This window comes from Salmo trutta, chromosome 32, assembly GCF_901001165.1.
Source record: "Salmo trutta chromosome 32, fSalTru1.1, whole genome shotgun sequence".
Taxonomy (NCBI): domain Eukaryota; kingdom Metazoa; phylum Chordata; class Actinopteri; order Salmoniformes; family Salmonidae; genus Salmo; species Salmo trutta.
In genome coordinates, this window is record NC_042988.1 from 9801859 (window position 1) to 9817118 (window position 15260).

Sequence of the window (15260 nt, forward strand, 5' to 3'; positions counted from 1 at the left end):
CCACAAAAGGGATTTATTAAAGACAGAAATACTCCTCAGTTTCATCAGCTGTCCAGGTGGCTGGTCTCACACGATCCCGTAGGTGAAGAAGCCAGATGTGGAGGTCCTGGCCTGGTGTGGTTACATGTGGTCTACGGTTGTGAGGCATGTTGGACGTACAGCCAAATTTTCTAAAACGACATTGCAGGCGGCTTATGGTAGAGAAATGAACATTACATTCTCTGGCAACAGCTCTGGTGGACATTCCTGCAGTCATCATGACAATTGCATGCTCCCTCAAATCTTGAGACATCTGTGGCATTGTGTTGTGTGACAAAACTGCACATTTTAGAGTGGTCTTTTATTGTCCCCTGCACAAGGTGCAAATGTGTAATGATCATGCTGTTGAATCAGCTTCTTGATATTCCATAACTGTCAGGTGGATGGATTATCTTGGCAAAGGATAAATGCTCACTAACAGGGATGTAAACAAATTTGTGCACAACATGTTAGAGAAATAAGCTTTTTGTGCGTATCGAACATTTCTGGGATCTTTTTTTTCAGCTCATGAATCATGGGACCAACACTTTACATGTTGCATTTATATTTTTGCTCAGTATAGTTCCATCACCGACAAAATCCCAACCGTAGTTTTACATTGCTTATGACACGTTGAGATGGTTATTCTGTTGTGAGGGAATAAAAAGGATTAATGTACATATTGTCAAATTGCCTGGCACTACTTCTATAAATTATGATATGGATAAGTGTAATCATTATTTTCTGTGATATATGAAAACTGTTTTATATTTTTACTTCAGAGGATAAAAAAAAAACTAGATGGCTTCATAAGTTGATGCCCACTGCCATTGGTTACAACATAATCGCAACCAATACCCTATGCTCCGCCTATCAACATCCTCTGTTGTCTCCATCTGCGCTGTGGGCTCAGGTGCCAGGCTTCAAACACAGCTGCCCTTTGACCTCATCGACGGATTACCTCACTACCCAACTGTTTTGCTTAGGAGGGTCAGTGTTATGTCGTTTTTCATCCTCCGTTCACTGCATTGTCATGGAAATCATGTCTACATGGTCGCAGCAGCAGCGTGATCACAGTGAACAAGCCTTAAATTGTCTGGCAAAAATTGGACCCAGCTCACAACCGTATTGCCGTATGATTTCTGCTTAATGTACAGCCGTCATGTGGGCTCATGAGGGATGGGCTGTAATGTATTGGTAATTAAAACAGCCATAGTGGGCATCATGGAAGGACCAGTGAAGGCTTCCATTTTAACCAATGGAGGCTTCAGTTTCAACCAGAACCAATGAAGGCTTCCATTCCAACCCAATAGGCTAATAATTAAAATATGTATGGTTCTGTCACGTGCCGTCTCATAATTGAAGGTTGCGCCTATATTGGCTGACGGGTAATCACTATTTTTCTCTCCTCTTTTTTTAATCACACACACACACACGGATGTCAGCTGTCTGGTATTTCACTCTTGCAGCTTGGCTTAGCATTTGTGTGTGTGTATAGGTCCAGTAGGAAACACAGGGGTTTTAGCCCATGTTTCCAGGCCTCCCAGCCTCTGGTCTCAGTCCGTCCTGCCCATGTGTGTGGTGACCAGGGTGGGCCTGATGGAAACTTGACACCCTGGCCACATGTGAGACTCATCTCCCCCTTTCCGATTATAGGAAAAGTCCCCCTAGCTGCAGCTGTCTCAGCCCCCCACCTCCAACACATGCACACACACACACCCATAGTCCACAGCACAACACTGCACCTCACCACATGACCATATAAAGACACCAAAACTCAAACAACAAAACCACCTCTTTACTACTTCCCAGCCATCACGAAGAACAGAATCAGGACCATCAACCACTCCAACTCTCTCTCTCTCTTTCACACACACGCATGCACGCACGTCCACAGACACACACACACAAACACAAAAACACAAACACACACACTAAGCTGGTTAGGAAACTCTACACGTCTGAGTGTGGGTTTATCGGCATCCGTGTGGACAACAGCCGTCAGCCCGTAAAACCGTCTCAGAGCCTCCAACTGCCCCACAATGGAGACCTATTAGACTTTTTATCACGTCTATGCCGGTGGTTTTGAGGAAGAGGGGAGTCTCACAACCCCCAAAATGGCTGCCCAACGACCAATAGTGCCCACTGTTGTGACAACATGATTGGCGTGGCTTTTCTATGGTTTTTATACATTCATTGAATTATGTCTCTAATTTACAATGACTCGCATGAAGCTGCGTAGTGAGTAGCGACACTGTGCAGTGATTGTTGTGTGGTGCGTTAACTTTGACTTTAGTGTGATGTTCTCACCCTTTGATGTCAGCTGGCACTGTGGAGAGCTGTGAGAGAGCCTACAATACCTACAGAAGCCAAAGCTGCTGGATTGAAGTTTTGACACTGGTTCAGCCCCATGCTGATCTGACTGCAGCCACTAAATTAAGAGCTCCACCTTGAGCCATCAGAAAAGGAAAGGATGAGCTCTGGAGGATTTGGATGGCAAGAAATAGTTGAAGTCGGATTCCATAAACATCTCCTCGTGCAAGTAGCCTTTAGTGGCCATGATATATCTGTAGTGGTAATGGATTGCAATTTGAAGCTGTAAAGTTGCTTGAATATAGTGTGTCCGATCAAGCCACAATTCAGGTATTTCACGTAGTCATATTCTTCAGTAATCAAGGTGTGTTTTTCAAAAGTTGAAGTTGTCATTGGCACCTTGAGAGAGTATCATTTTCCACTCTAGTGAGCAGGTCCGTCATTCACAAGCTACAGGAAAGTATATTTAAAACCCACTTCCCTCACAACCCCATGTGACCAGGAGAATTTGCAATATTCATATAAATCTACTTGAAATTGTTTTAAAGATCTAAAATCTGGACGATCATGACATGACTGCTCAATTCTCTGCGTCCAGTACATTATCTGTATGATTGAATCATACATTACACATGGATATACAGCTATTGTCAGTGCTGTAGAATACCTGGTAACCCACTCTGTGTGAGAATGTCTGGATGAATATGTTGGATTATTGATGAGCAATGAAGATGAAACATCCAAATGATGAGCTATGACCGGATGTACTGACACCTGGCTTTTCCCGTTAACGCATAGTTTATAGCTTGTATTTAGAAATAGATTGAGGCTGAGCATTTTTATTCCGATTCAGTTATAAGCGAGGGGTTTCATACAACTAAGTAGAATGAAAGTGAAAGTGAAAAAAAGCAGTGTAGAATTCATTTTTCAGGACCAGACCTGACCACTGAGAAGATGGTGCCACCTGATGGTCTGAATTAGCACATAAACCCCTTCAGAATCACAACGCTTGAAATGCAATGGAGCCAATCTCAATAACTACCAGAATAGTATAAACGTGAGATGAAATGTGGATTAGATGGGATATTACGGCAGTCTGACTTCTAGTGAATTATTAGGGATTTTCAAGGATTATTTCCACATCTCTATCATATAAATGCAATCCCCCCGCCCTTTGTATGTCGCTCCTCTTCCCCCCAACAGCATGCAGACGGACTCTGTGCTTCTCTCTCCTGCAGCTTGTAAAGGCGCCATAATTTATTGCTCTTGTCATCTGTAAAACATATCAAATCTACCTCCTTCTGAAGTGAAGCAGCTTCGCATAAGAATAGGATTTGTCTCGCTGTATCAGGGCAGGACGAACCCATACCCCCACTCCCCCGTCATACCCCGCAAATGATGAAAACAACCCAAAAAACAAGGGAAGACAGAAATTGTGTCGGCCTCAATATATGCCTACGTTTTCATGATATTCTGTATAATTAGGAATATATTATGGATGATCTACTCTTGCATCCTCTTACAAGAGTTATGACTGCATTGAATGAGAAGCTGGCCATGTCCATATCTAGATGCTATGAATGTTCGTAGTTCACGGTGAATGTTGAAAAGGTCCGTTCCTTTGTTCTTATCTGCCGTAAATGTTGCCTGTCTCACTAAATTGGCATGAGAGGAAATAATGCATAATAAATCACAAAAATTCAACAATTAGTCCTCAATCATTTGAAAATACAAGCGGTAGCACATATTTGCAACCTTTATCTAACTAGGCAGTCCGTTAAGAACAAATTATTATTTACAATGACGGCCTACCTTGGGCGCTGCCATCTTGCACTCCTAATCACGGTGAGATGTGATTCAGCCTGGATTCGAACCAGGGACTGTAGTGACGCATCTTGCACTGAGATGCTGTGGCTTAGACCGCTGCTCCACTCGGGAGCTCAACCTGTCTTGCAAATAGTGAATGATTTCATACCAATCCTTTAACAAAAAGGGGGGGAAATCAGATTTCAATATCATCACATTTAGATGGCTCTGAATCTGTTTTTTATGTGTCAGCTTGAGCTTGTTGAAAGTATTCCTACCAAATGAGAGTTTGCATTAATTAGTTCTACATCTTGCTGCATTACATCTTGCTGCACTACATCTTTCTGCATTACATCTTGCTGCACTACATCTTTCTGCACTACATCTTGCTGCACTACATCTTTCTGCATTACATCTTGCTGCACTACATCTTGCTGCACTACATCTTGCTGTACTACATCTTGCTGCACTTAATCTTGCTGCACTACATCTTGCTGCATTACATCTTGCTGCACTACATCTTGCTGCATTACATCTTGCTGCACTACATCTTGCTGCACTACATCTTTCTGCACTGCATCTTGCTGTACTACATCTTGCTGCACTGCATCTTGCTGCACTGCATCTTGCTGCACTACATCTTTCTGCATTACATGTTGCTGCACTACATCTTGCTGCACTACATCTTGCTGTACTACATCTTGCTGCACTAAATCTTGCTGCACTACATCTTTCTGCATTACATCTTGCTGCACTACATCTTGCTGCACTACATCTTGCTGTACTACTTCTTGCTGCACTACATCTTGCTGTACTACATCTTGCTGTACTACTTCTTGCTGCACTACATCTTGCTGCACTACATCTTGCTGTACTACATCTTGCTGCACTACATCTTGCTGCACTACATCTTGCTGCACTACATCTTGCTGCACTACATCTTGCTGTACTACTTCTTGCTGCACTACATCTTGCTGCACTACATCTTTCTGCACTGCATCTTGCTGCACTACATCTTGCTGCATTACATCTTGCTGCACTACATCTTGCTGCATTACATCTTGCTGCACTACATCTTTCTGCACTGCATCTTGCTGTACTACATCTTGCTGCACTACATCTTGCTGCACTGCATCTTGCTGCACTACATCTTTCTGCATTACATGTTGCTGCACTACATCTTGCTGCACTACATCTTGCTGTACTACATCTTGCTGCACTAAATCTTGCTGCACTACATCTTTCTGCATTACATCTTGCTGCACTACATCTTGCTGCACTACATCTTGCTGTACTACTTCTTGCTGCACTACATCTTGCTGCACTACATCTTGCTGCACTACATCTTGCTGTACTACATCTTGCCGCACTACATCTTGCTGCACTACATCTTGCCGTACTACATCTTGCCGCACTACATCTTGCTGCACTACATCTTGCTGCATTACATCTTGCTGCACTACATCTTGCTGCACTACATCTTGCTGTACTACTTCTTGCTGCACTACATCTTGCTGCACTACATCTTTCTGCACTGCATCTTGCTGCACTACATCTTGCTGCATTACATCTTGCTGCACTACATCTTGCTGCATTATATCTTGCTGCACTACATCTTGCTGCACTACATCTTTCTGCACTGCATCTTGCTGCACTGCATCTTGCTGCACTGCATCTTGCTGCACTGCATCTTTCTGCACTACATCTTGCTGCACTACATCTTGCTGCACTACATCTTGCTGCACTACATCTTGCTGCACTACATCTTTCTGCATTACATCTTGCTGCACTACATCTTGCTGCACTACATCTTGCTGTACTACTTCTTGCTGCACTACATCTTGCTGCACTACATCTTTCTGCACTGCATCTTGCTGCACTACATCTTTCTGCATTACATCTTGCTGCACTACATCTTGCTGTACTACATCTTGCTGCACTACATCTTGCTGCACTACATCTTGCTGCATTACATCTTGCTGCACTACATCTTGCTGCATTACATCTTGCTGCACTACATCTTGCTGCACTACATCTTTCTGCATTACATCTTGCTGCACTGCAGCTTGCTGTACTACATCTTGCTGCACTACATCTTGCTGCACTACATCTTGCTGCACTACATCTTGCTGCATTACATCTTGCTGCACTACATCTTGCTGCACTGCATTTTGCTGCACTACATTTTTCTGCATTACATCTTGCTGCACTACATCTTGCTGCACTGCATTTTGCTGCACTACATCTTTCTGCACTACATCTTTCTGCACTGCATCTTGCTGCACTACATCTTTCTGCATTACATCTTGCTGCACTACATCTTGCTGCACTACATCTTGCTGCACTACATCTTGCTGCACTACATCTTGCTGCATTACATCTTGCTGCACTACATCTTGCTGCATTACATCTTGCTGCACTACATCTTGCTGCACTACATCTTTCTGCATTGCATCTTGCTGCACTACATCTTGCTGCACTGCATCTTGCTACACTACATCTTTCTGCACTACATCTTGCTGCATGGTGAACTGTATCTAACAGTTTCAAGATACATCCAGATTCCTGACATCTGTAAATAGTAATGGAGTAACTTTATAGAGATGAAGTTGGCATTTGACCAAATCCTTTCTCTTAGAAGCTTCAGATTTGATATTCACGGCTGTCAATGCCACTTTTGGCTACAGCAGTGGTACAGTTGTTACACATTCTTTGGTTATTGTCCAATGGCAGTTAGGGTTATTAGAGCACGACCAACCACAGAGGAGCAGCAGAGAGGTCGATTAATTACAAGACCCTCACTTGTGGTCTATCAACATGGCGTCAATGAGTGACAGATGATTGGACACACGCATCTCAATAGACTTAAGTGTTCTCCCTTCGTCTCCTCTTCTTCATCTGCACTGATCTGAAACACCAGGATACTGTAGATGAAAGCAATATAGCGGTTGAAAGAGGAGGCATATGGGTTAAAGTGAAGGTGGAGGGTGCAGAAGGGTGGTGGTGGTGAAGTGGGGTAGGAAGGAGAAGGAGAGAGATTTTAGGGCTGATTTATACTCTCACTATAATCCAGCGAGGCCCATGTTCAGAGCGGCAGTTAAAATGATATAGACATCTTGACACGGAGAGAAGAAAAGGTCTGACAGCTCCGGTCATCGGGGAGAAGAGACTCAGAGTTCACCATCAGGGCTGAAAGTATGCAGGTATATTGCATTCCCACTCATAATAACCTTTCACTCGAACAGGCTCCAGTTCAGCATAGGAAGGGTGAATTATGAGGACACATACACATGGACTCTCACCACCAGTGGCTCACATTCATGGTAGTGTACAGGCAGATTGTCACCAACAGGTGGAGACAAAGCTCTTATCAATTGAGTGGATGGAGTTAACATTTCTGGGATAATTTAGTTTCTACCTGGAACTAGTTGTTGATGAAATAATATATGGACACGAATGACAAGAGTGAAGTGACTTATTGGCAAAAGCCATGAAATCTAAGGGTTGCATAATGTTTACTGACAGTGTTGGGGGAGCTACACTGAAAATCTAGTTTACCCAGCCACCAATTACTTACATTTACATTTTAGTCATTTAGCAGACACTCTTATCCAGAGCAACTTACAGTAGTGAATGCATACATTTCATACATGCATGCATTTTTTTCCCTTCACTGTACTGGTCCCCCATGGGAATCAAACCCACGACCCTGGTGTTGAAAACACCATGCTCTACCAACTGAGCCACACGGGACTAATTCACACTGGAAGAAGTTAAGCTACACTAAAGCTACCCTTAAGAAAAATATAGTTCACTCAACTAAAGCTACTTTGAAAAGGTAACAAGATGACTAGCATGACTTGGTAATTACATTGTTTGTATACCCAACCAGGACCAATGTTGATGACTATTCACTACTGAATACAGGCTTACATTAGGAGTAAAAGAAAACATCACACTGGATGTCAATCTGAAATGTCATAGACTATACATTGCATATGTTAACAGACTGTGTAATTAAACCTATTAAACACATAAACAATGTTTCAAGTGAGAATTAAGCAGGTCTGATGCAAAAAAATAAAGGAAATGATTGCCTACTTCACCCATATTTTATTTTTTCAAAAAGAGTAGGCCTAGTGGGTAGTTCCAGTAGTTACCCAGCAAACCTTGCCCCATTGGCCCCATGTGGGATTTTGGTGGGCAAGGTCGGCACGGGCTAGCCCACAGCAGCCTGACACGGGCTAGCCCACAGCAGCCTGACACGGGCTAGCCCACAGCAGCCTGACACGGGCTAGCCCACAGCAGCCTGACACGGGCTAGCCCACAGCAGCCTGACACGGGCTAGCCCACAGCAGCCTTACACGGGCTAGCCCACACCAGCCTGACACGGGCTAGCCCACACCAGCCTGACACGGGCTAGCCCACAGCAGCCTGACACGGGCTAGCCCACATCAGCCTGACACGGGCTAGCCCACTCCAGCCTGACACGGGCTAGCCCACACCAATCTCACATCAGCTCAACATGGACTATCTTTAACCAGCCCAACACGGACTAGCCTACCCCAGCCCAACACGGGCCAACCCACACCAAGCCCAACATGGGCTAGTCTACACCGGCCCACCCCAAGCCCAACATGGACCAGCCCACACCAGCCCACACCGACCCAACACAGGCTAGCCCATACCAGCTCAACAGTAGCTACCCGGGTTAGCCCCACCAAGCCCAGCTAGAGACGGCGTATCATTAGAGAGGTTGTGGTTTGAACACAGTTATTTTTGTACAACCGTCACTGAGAGTGGGGTTCCAGTTTAAGTGTTCTGTTGTGTGATGCCCAATCTTTTTGGATTTTGTACACTGCCAATGATAGTCTTTAAAAATACTTAAATAAATGCATGTGACTTATGAGAAACTTAACACTTTCTCTTGTAAAAAAATATATGTATGAAAGTAACAACTTGGTTGTCTTTCTGATGTAGTGTATCACGTTTCTTAAATACCTTTAAGGCTTGAAAATTATGCAATCTATGCATTGAATGAAATTGTGATGAATAAATCAATTCCTATTAAACAGCAAAGGCTCATCGGCCCAATGGGGGCAGCCTACATGGGGCATTATTTTAGCCTGCATTGGGCCTACATCGTACCAATGGGCTTATTTTAGGCCAAGTGAGGGTTGCCTTAACCAAATATGGATTCCCCACACTGTGTGTCACACTGGGCTGCCTTTAGTACGAAAGAATGTAATGCAACTTTCAATTAAACGACCAGTTGAAAAACAGGTTGGGGTTGGGTTGTGGGTTGTGGAACGCTGTCAGCATGACCACTGTCCTTTAAATATGTCACTCATTGCTTCAAGCCACACCCCACCACACCCACCAAATGGAGCAAACGTACCTCAAAGTCTGTGTAAGAACATTGAAAAACGTTTTGGGGAAACGTGTTGTTCAGTGCGTATTGCCTACTTCACTCATATTTTCTTTTTGGTTTTTGCAAAAAAAGTAGTGTGTAGTTCCAGTAGTTAGCTACACCGCTATATGGCAACAAAGTAATAACTACTGAAAACACTACCTAGACTTGAATATAGTTAAACTACCACCAAGCTACTGTAAAATGTAATTAACTACACTAGCGGTCAAAAGTTTTAGAACTTCTACTTATTTAAGGGTTTTTCTTTATTGTAGAATAATAGTGAAGACATCAAAACTATGAAATAACACATATGGAATTATGTAGTAACCAAAGAAGTGTTAAACAAATCAAAATATATGTTATATTTTGAGATTCTTCAAATAGCCACCCTTTGCCTTGATGAAAGCTTTGCACACTCTTGGCATTCTCTCAACCAGCTTCATGAGGTAGTCACCTGGAATGCATTTCAATTAACAGGTGTTCCTTCTTTAAAGTTAATTGGTGGAATTTCTTTCCTTCTTAATGCATTTGAGCCAATCAGTTGTGTTGTGACAAGGTAGGGGGTATACAGAAGATAGCCCTATTTGGTAAAAGACGAAGTCCGCATTATGGCAAGAACAGCTCAAATAAGCAAAGAGAAATGACAGTCCATCATTACTTTAAGATATGAAGGTCAGTCAATACAGAAAATATCAAGACATTTTTGCAGTCTCAAAAACCATCAAGCACTATGATGAAACTGGCTCTCATGAGGATCGCCACAGGAATGGAAGACCCAGAGTTACCTCTGCTGTAGAGGATAAGTTCATTAGAGTTACTAGCTTCATAAATTGCAGCCCAAATAAATGCTTCACAGAGTTCAAGTAACAAACACATCTCAACATCAACTGTTCAGAGGAGACTGTCTGAATCAGAATTTCATAGTCGAATTGCTGCAAAGAAACCACTACTAAAGGACACCAATAAGAAGAAAATATTTGCTTGGCCAAGAAACACGAGCAATGGACATTAGGTCTGGAGTCCAAATTGGAGATTTTTGGTTCCAACTGCCGTGTCTTTGTGAGACGCGGTGTGGGTGAACGGATGATCTCCGCATGAGTATTTCCCACCGTAAAGCATGGAGGAGGAGGTGTTATGGTGTGGGGGTGACAATGTCTGTGATTTATTTAGAATTCAAGGCACACTTCACCAGCATGGCTACCACAGCATTCTGCAGCAACATGCCATCCCATCTGGTTTGGGCTTAGTGAGACTGTCATTTGTTTTTTGACAGGACAATGACCTAACACACCTCTAGGCTGTGTAAAGGCTATTTTACCAAGAAGGAAAGTGATAGAGTGCTGCATCAGATGACCTGGCCTCCACAATCCCCCGACCTCAACTCTGTTGCATCCCGCAGTGTGTGTGACGTTTGGTGTGGCATTATTTTATGTTTAGAATTTTTGCACTTAGTTTACAAACAATCTGTCATCTGTCAACGATGAATTTACATGGGTGGGGTGTTGGACTGATCTTGTTGATCGTGTACATACCCGCTACCAACGGACTAAATTATGAAAACGCTGCTGGCAGCGGAATCCAATACAGCAGAGAGTTCCTACTTCAATGCAACTCAAACACGAACGCGCTGGATATCCCAATGGCCCATCGAATCCCCGATTGTCTGCGAGTGGATTACAAACCTAAATGAAAACGTGGAAAACGCGGGAGAATCAGACAAAGACTTAAAAAATGAAAGAACAAACTTCCCTTACCCACCACCTTGCTGATCAATGCCCAGTCACAGAGGGGAAAAGCGGATGAGCTGTAAGCGAATCTGCGCTTCCTACACGAATACCGGGAGGCCTGTTTGCTGGCGTTTACTGAGGCTTGGCTGGATGACAGAGTCCAGGACAGGGAAATGGAGCCGGCCGGCTTCACTCTGGTCAGAGCGGACCGTGATCTGACAGTCACAGGGAAACATCACGGCAGGGGCATCTGCCTGCTTGTCAGGGACCAGTAGTGTAAATCGATCCTGGTAAGAAAGAGACTCTGTACCCCCGACACTGAACTGCTTTCTGTGTCACTGCGACCCTACTATCTGCCCTGTAAGTTCCCACAGTTGTTTGTTACCGTTGTGTACATTCAACCGAAAGCTAATATAACAAAGGCATCAGAGATTACTTCTAATCTGTCACAGAAACTGGAATCCATCTCCCACGGCGCACCCAAATTTATTTTAGGGGATTTTAACAACTGTACTTTGCACAAAGTCCTGCGCACATACCACCAGTATGTGAAATGTCACACTAGGAAAAATAAGACTCTTGATTTGTTCTATGGGACAATACCAAAATGCTTTCTCTGCCACCACCAGACCTCCCCTGGCGATATCAGACCACAATGTTGTCTACCTCAGGCCAACCTACTGTCGACTCCTGGAGAGGGAGAAACCCACAGTTAAAACTGTCCAGATCTGGAACGACAACGGTATCACTTGTCTCCAGGGGTGTTTTGACTGAACTATGTGGGAGGTATTTGAGGACAGCAGCTCTGATCTTGATGAACTCACAGATGTTATTTCAGACTATGTAAACTTCTGTGTTGAGTCAGTTGTGCCTGCTAAAATCTGTAAAATCTTCTCTAACAATAAGCCCAGGCACTAGGGTATCAAAAAAATCAAAAATCACTACTTAATAGGAAGAAGGCAGTTTATGCTGAGGGTGATAGACAGGCTTTAAGAGATGTACAACGTGAGATCAAAAGACAGATACTGGTGGACAAGGAGGCATACAAGCAAAGGGTGGAGAGGACCCCCTCCTCAGGAAACGCAAGGGTGGCCTGGCAAGGGATTAAATCCATGGCTAGTGCCCCCCACATAGGCAGGGGAAAAACCAATGCTGACCTTGTGAACATGAGGGCCAGAACATGGCTAATGAACTGAATGTTTTCTTCTCAAAACTTGAATCAGACAACCTTGTGTCAGAGGTAAAACAAATGGAAGCATCATTACAAATGTTTGAGAAGGTTGTTGTTAAACAGGCTGATGTTTTGAAGTTGTTCAGGGGATGTAACGCACATAAAGGCCCAGACAAAATAAGTGGATGTGTGTTAAAGCACTGTGCTGAACAATTGGCTGGTGTTTTTACTGACATTTTCCAATCCTCGCTTGACCAGCAACACATACCAGTATTGTGGAAAAACTCAATAATTATAGCAATTCCTAAAGCATGTAATCCCTCTGTGCTGAATGACTACTGCCCTGTTGCCTTGACATCCTTAGTAATGAAATGCCTTGAGAAAAGTGTGAAAAGTCATATTCTCCGCATCACCCAGAAGCTCCTCGACCCATTTCAGTTTGCCTATCAGCCCAGCAGAAGAGTCGTTGACATGCGCAACACCAACACAGGCTCTCCTCAGGGATGTGTTGTGTCCCCCCTCCTGTACATCTTGTACACTAATAGTTGTACTAGTTCCCATCTTGACAGACACCTCGTTAAGTTCGCTGATGACACTGCCTTGATCAGCCTGTTGCATGATGACGAGGAACACCATGGCCCGGTCCTAAATGACTTTGTAGAGTGGTGTGACGAATCACACTCGGTCCTCAATACCAATAAGGCCAAAGAGATGTGCATAGACTTCAGGAAGCGTACAACACCTACCTCTGCAACATCTATCAGAGGTCAGAATATAGAGATTGTAGAGGAATACAAATACCTGGGTGTCCTCTTGGACAATAAGCTTCACTGGAGTAAATGTACAGACCTGATCTACAAAAAGAGTCAACAGAGACTGTACTTTCTCAAAAAGCTGGGATCTTTTAATGTTAATTGTACTATACTGACTCTGTTTTACAAACCTTTCACTGGGAGTATTTTAACTTTTTGTATTGTTTGTTGGTTTGGCAATGCCACTGTCAGACAGAGAAATATGCTGGGAAGGATTATCACCACAGCAAGCAAGGTACTTGGAGTCAAACAGACAGGCTTGGATGAGATCTTTAAGGTCAGGGCCCTCCGCAAGGCTCACAAAGTCATTTTAGACCCAAGCCCCCCTCTGTATCCGGACTTTGAACTACTCCCCTCTGGGCGCAGGTATAGGGCACCCCTCAGCAGGAAAAACAGAACAAGACAATAATTTGTGCCAGGTGTGATATCCCTCCTAAATAGCTCGGGTTAATGTTCCTATCGACCCAGTAAGGCCAGCAGGCTAGTCTCTTTTTATTGGTATGGAACTGTTATGAAAGTTGTATTGTCTATTTGTTTTGTTATTTAAACGCCACTTTAAACGTGGACATGACACTGCAACAACATTTCCCCATGGGGACAATAACGTCAGTAAAATTTAGATGGTTTGGGATGAGTCGGATTGCAGAGTGAAGGAAAAGCAGGCAACAAGTGCTCAGCATATGTGGGATCTCCTTCAAGATTGTTGAGAAAGCATTCCAGGTGAAGCTGGTTGAGAGAATGCCAAGTGTGTGCAAAGCTGTCACCAAGGCAAAGGGTGGCTATTTGAAGAATCTCAAATATAAAATATATTTAGATTTATTTAACACTTTCTTGGTTACTACATGATTCCATATGTGTTATTTCATAGTTTTGATGTCTTCACTATTATTCTAGAATGTAGAAAATAGTAAAAATAAAGAAAAACCCTTGAATGAGTAGGTGTTCTAAAACTTTTGACCGGTAGTCTACATGCAGGTCTAGTTCACTACTCCCAAACACTGGCCACATGATCAGGCACAGGCCATAAGCATAATGCCTGTTCCTAAGAGGTCCATACGACAGCAGTACGGTCAATACAGCCACATATAAATCAGTCCAGCTACTCTGGGAAAAGGAGAATGGCCCACAGCAGGTTTGAGTTTACAGTTGACACCGAAAATAAAGAACACTTTAGACACAACTTTACTGCGTCTCAAATGGCACCCTATTTCCTACACACGTAGAAAAAAGGGTTCTAAAAGGGCTCTTCGGCTGTCCCCATAGGAGAACTCTTTTTGGTTTCAGTTAAAATCCTTTTTGGTTCCAAGTAGAACCTATTGGGTTTCATGTAGAACCCCCTGTGGGCAATAAAGAACAAATTCTTCTTTACAATGATTGTCTACTCCGGCCAAACCCTAACCTGGACGACGCTGGGACAATTTTGCGCTGCCATATGGGACTCCCAATCACGCCCTGTTGTGATACAGCCCAGGATCGATCCAGGGTCTGTAGTGACGCCTCTAGCACTGAGATCAAATCAAATCAAATCAAATTTATTTATATAGCCCTTCGTACATCAGCTGAAATCTCAAAGTGCTGTACAGAAACCCAGCCTAAAACCCCAAACAGCAAGCAATGCATGTGAAAGAAGCACGGTGGCTGGGAAAAACTCCCTAGGAAAAACTCCTGAGAAAGGCCAAAAACCTAGGAAGAAACCTAGAGAGGAACCAGGCTATGAGGGGTGGCCAGTCCTCTTCTGGCTGTGCCGGGTGGATATTATAACAGAACATGGTCAAGATGTTAAAATGTTCGTAAATGACCAGCATGGTCAAATAATAATAATCATAGTAATTGTCGAGGGTGCAACAAGCACGTCCGGTGAACAGGTCAGGGTTCCGTAGCCGCAGGCAGAACAGTTGAAACTGGAGCAGCAGCATGGCCAGGTGGACTGGGGACAGCAAGGAGTCATCATGCCAGGTAGTCCTAGGGCTCAGGTCCTCCGAGAGAAAGAAAGAAAGAAA

At 43.6% G+C, this 15260-nt stretch overlaps 1 protein-coding gene across 1 annotated transcript; it reads left to right on the forward strand.

The window, feature by feature from the left end:
• Positions 1 to 5886: 5886 nt before the first annotated feature.
• On the forward strand, positions 5887 to 8818 carry LOC115170665 (keratin-associated protein 4-3-like; the record flags this gene model as incomplete). The annotated part of the gene is made up of 2 exons (XM_029726910.1): positions 5887 to 6298; positions 8682 to 8818. Coding segments are annotated over 2 exons (549 nt in total), but the record flags the coding sequence as incomplete, so codon positions are not given.
• Between the last annotated feature and the right edge of the window lie 6442 nt (positions 8819 to 15260).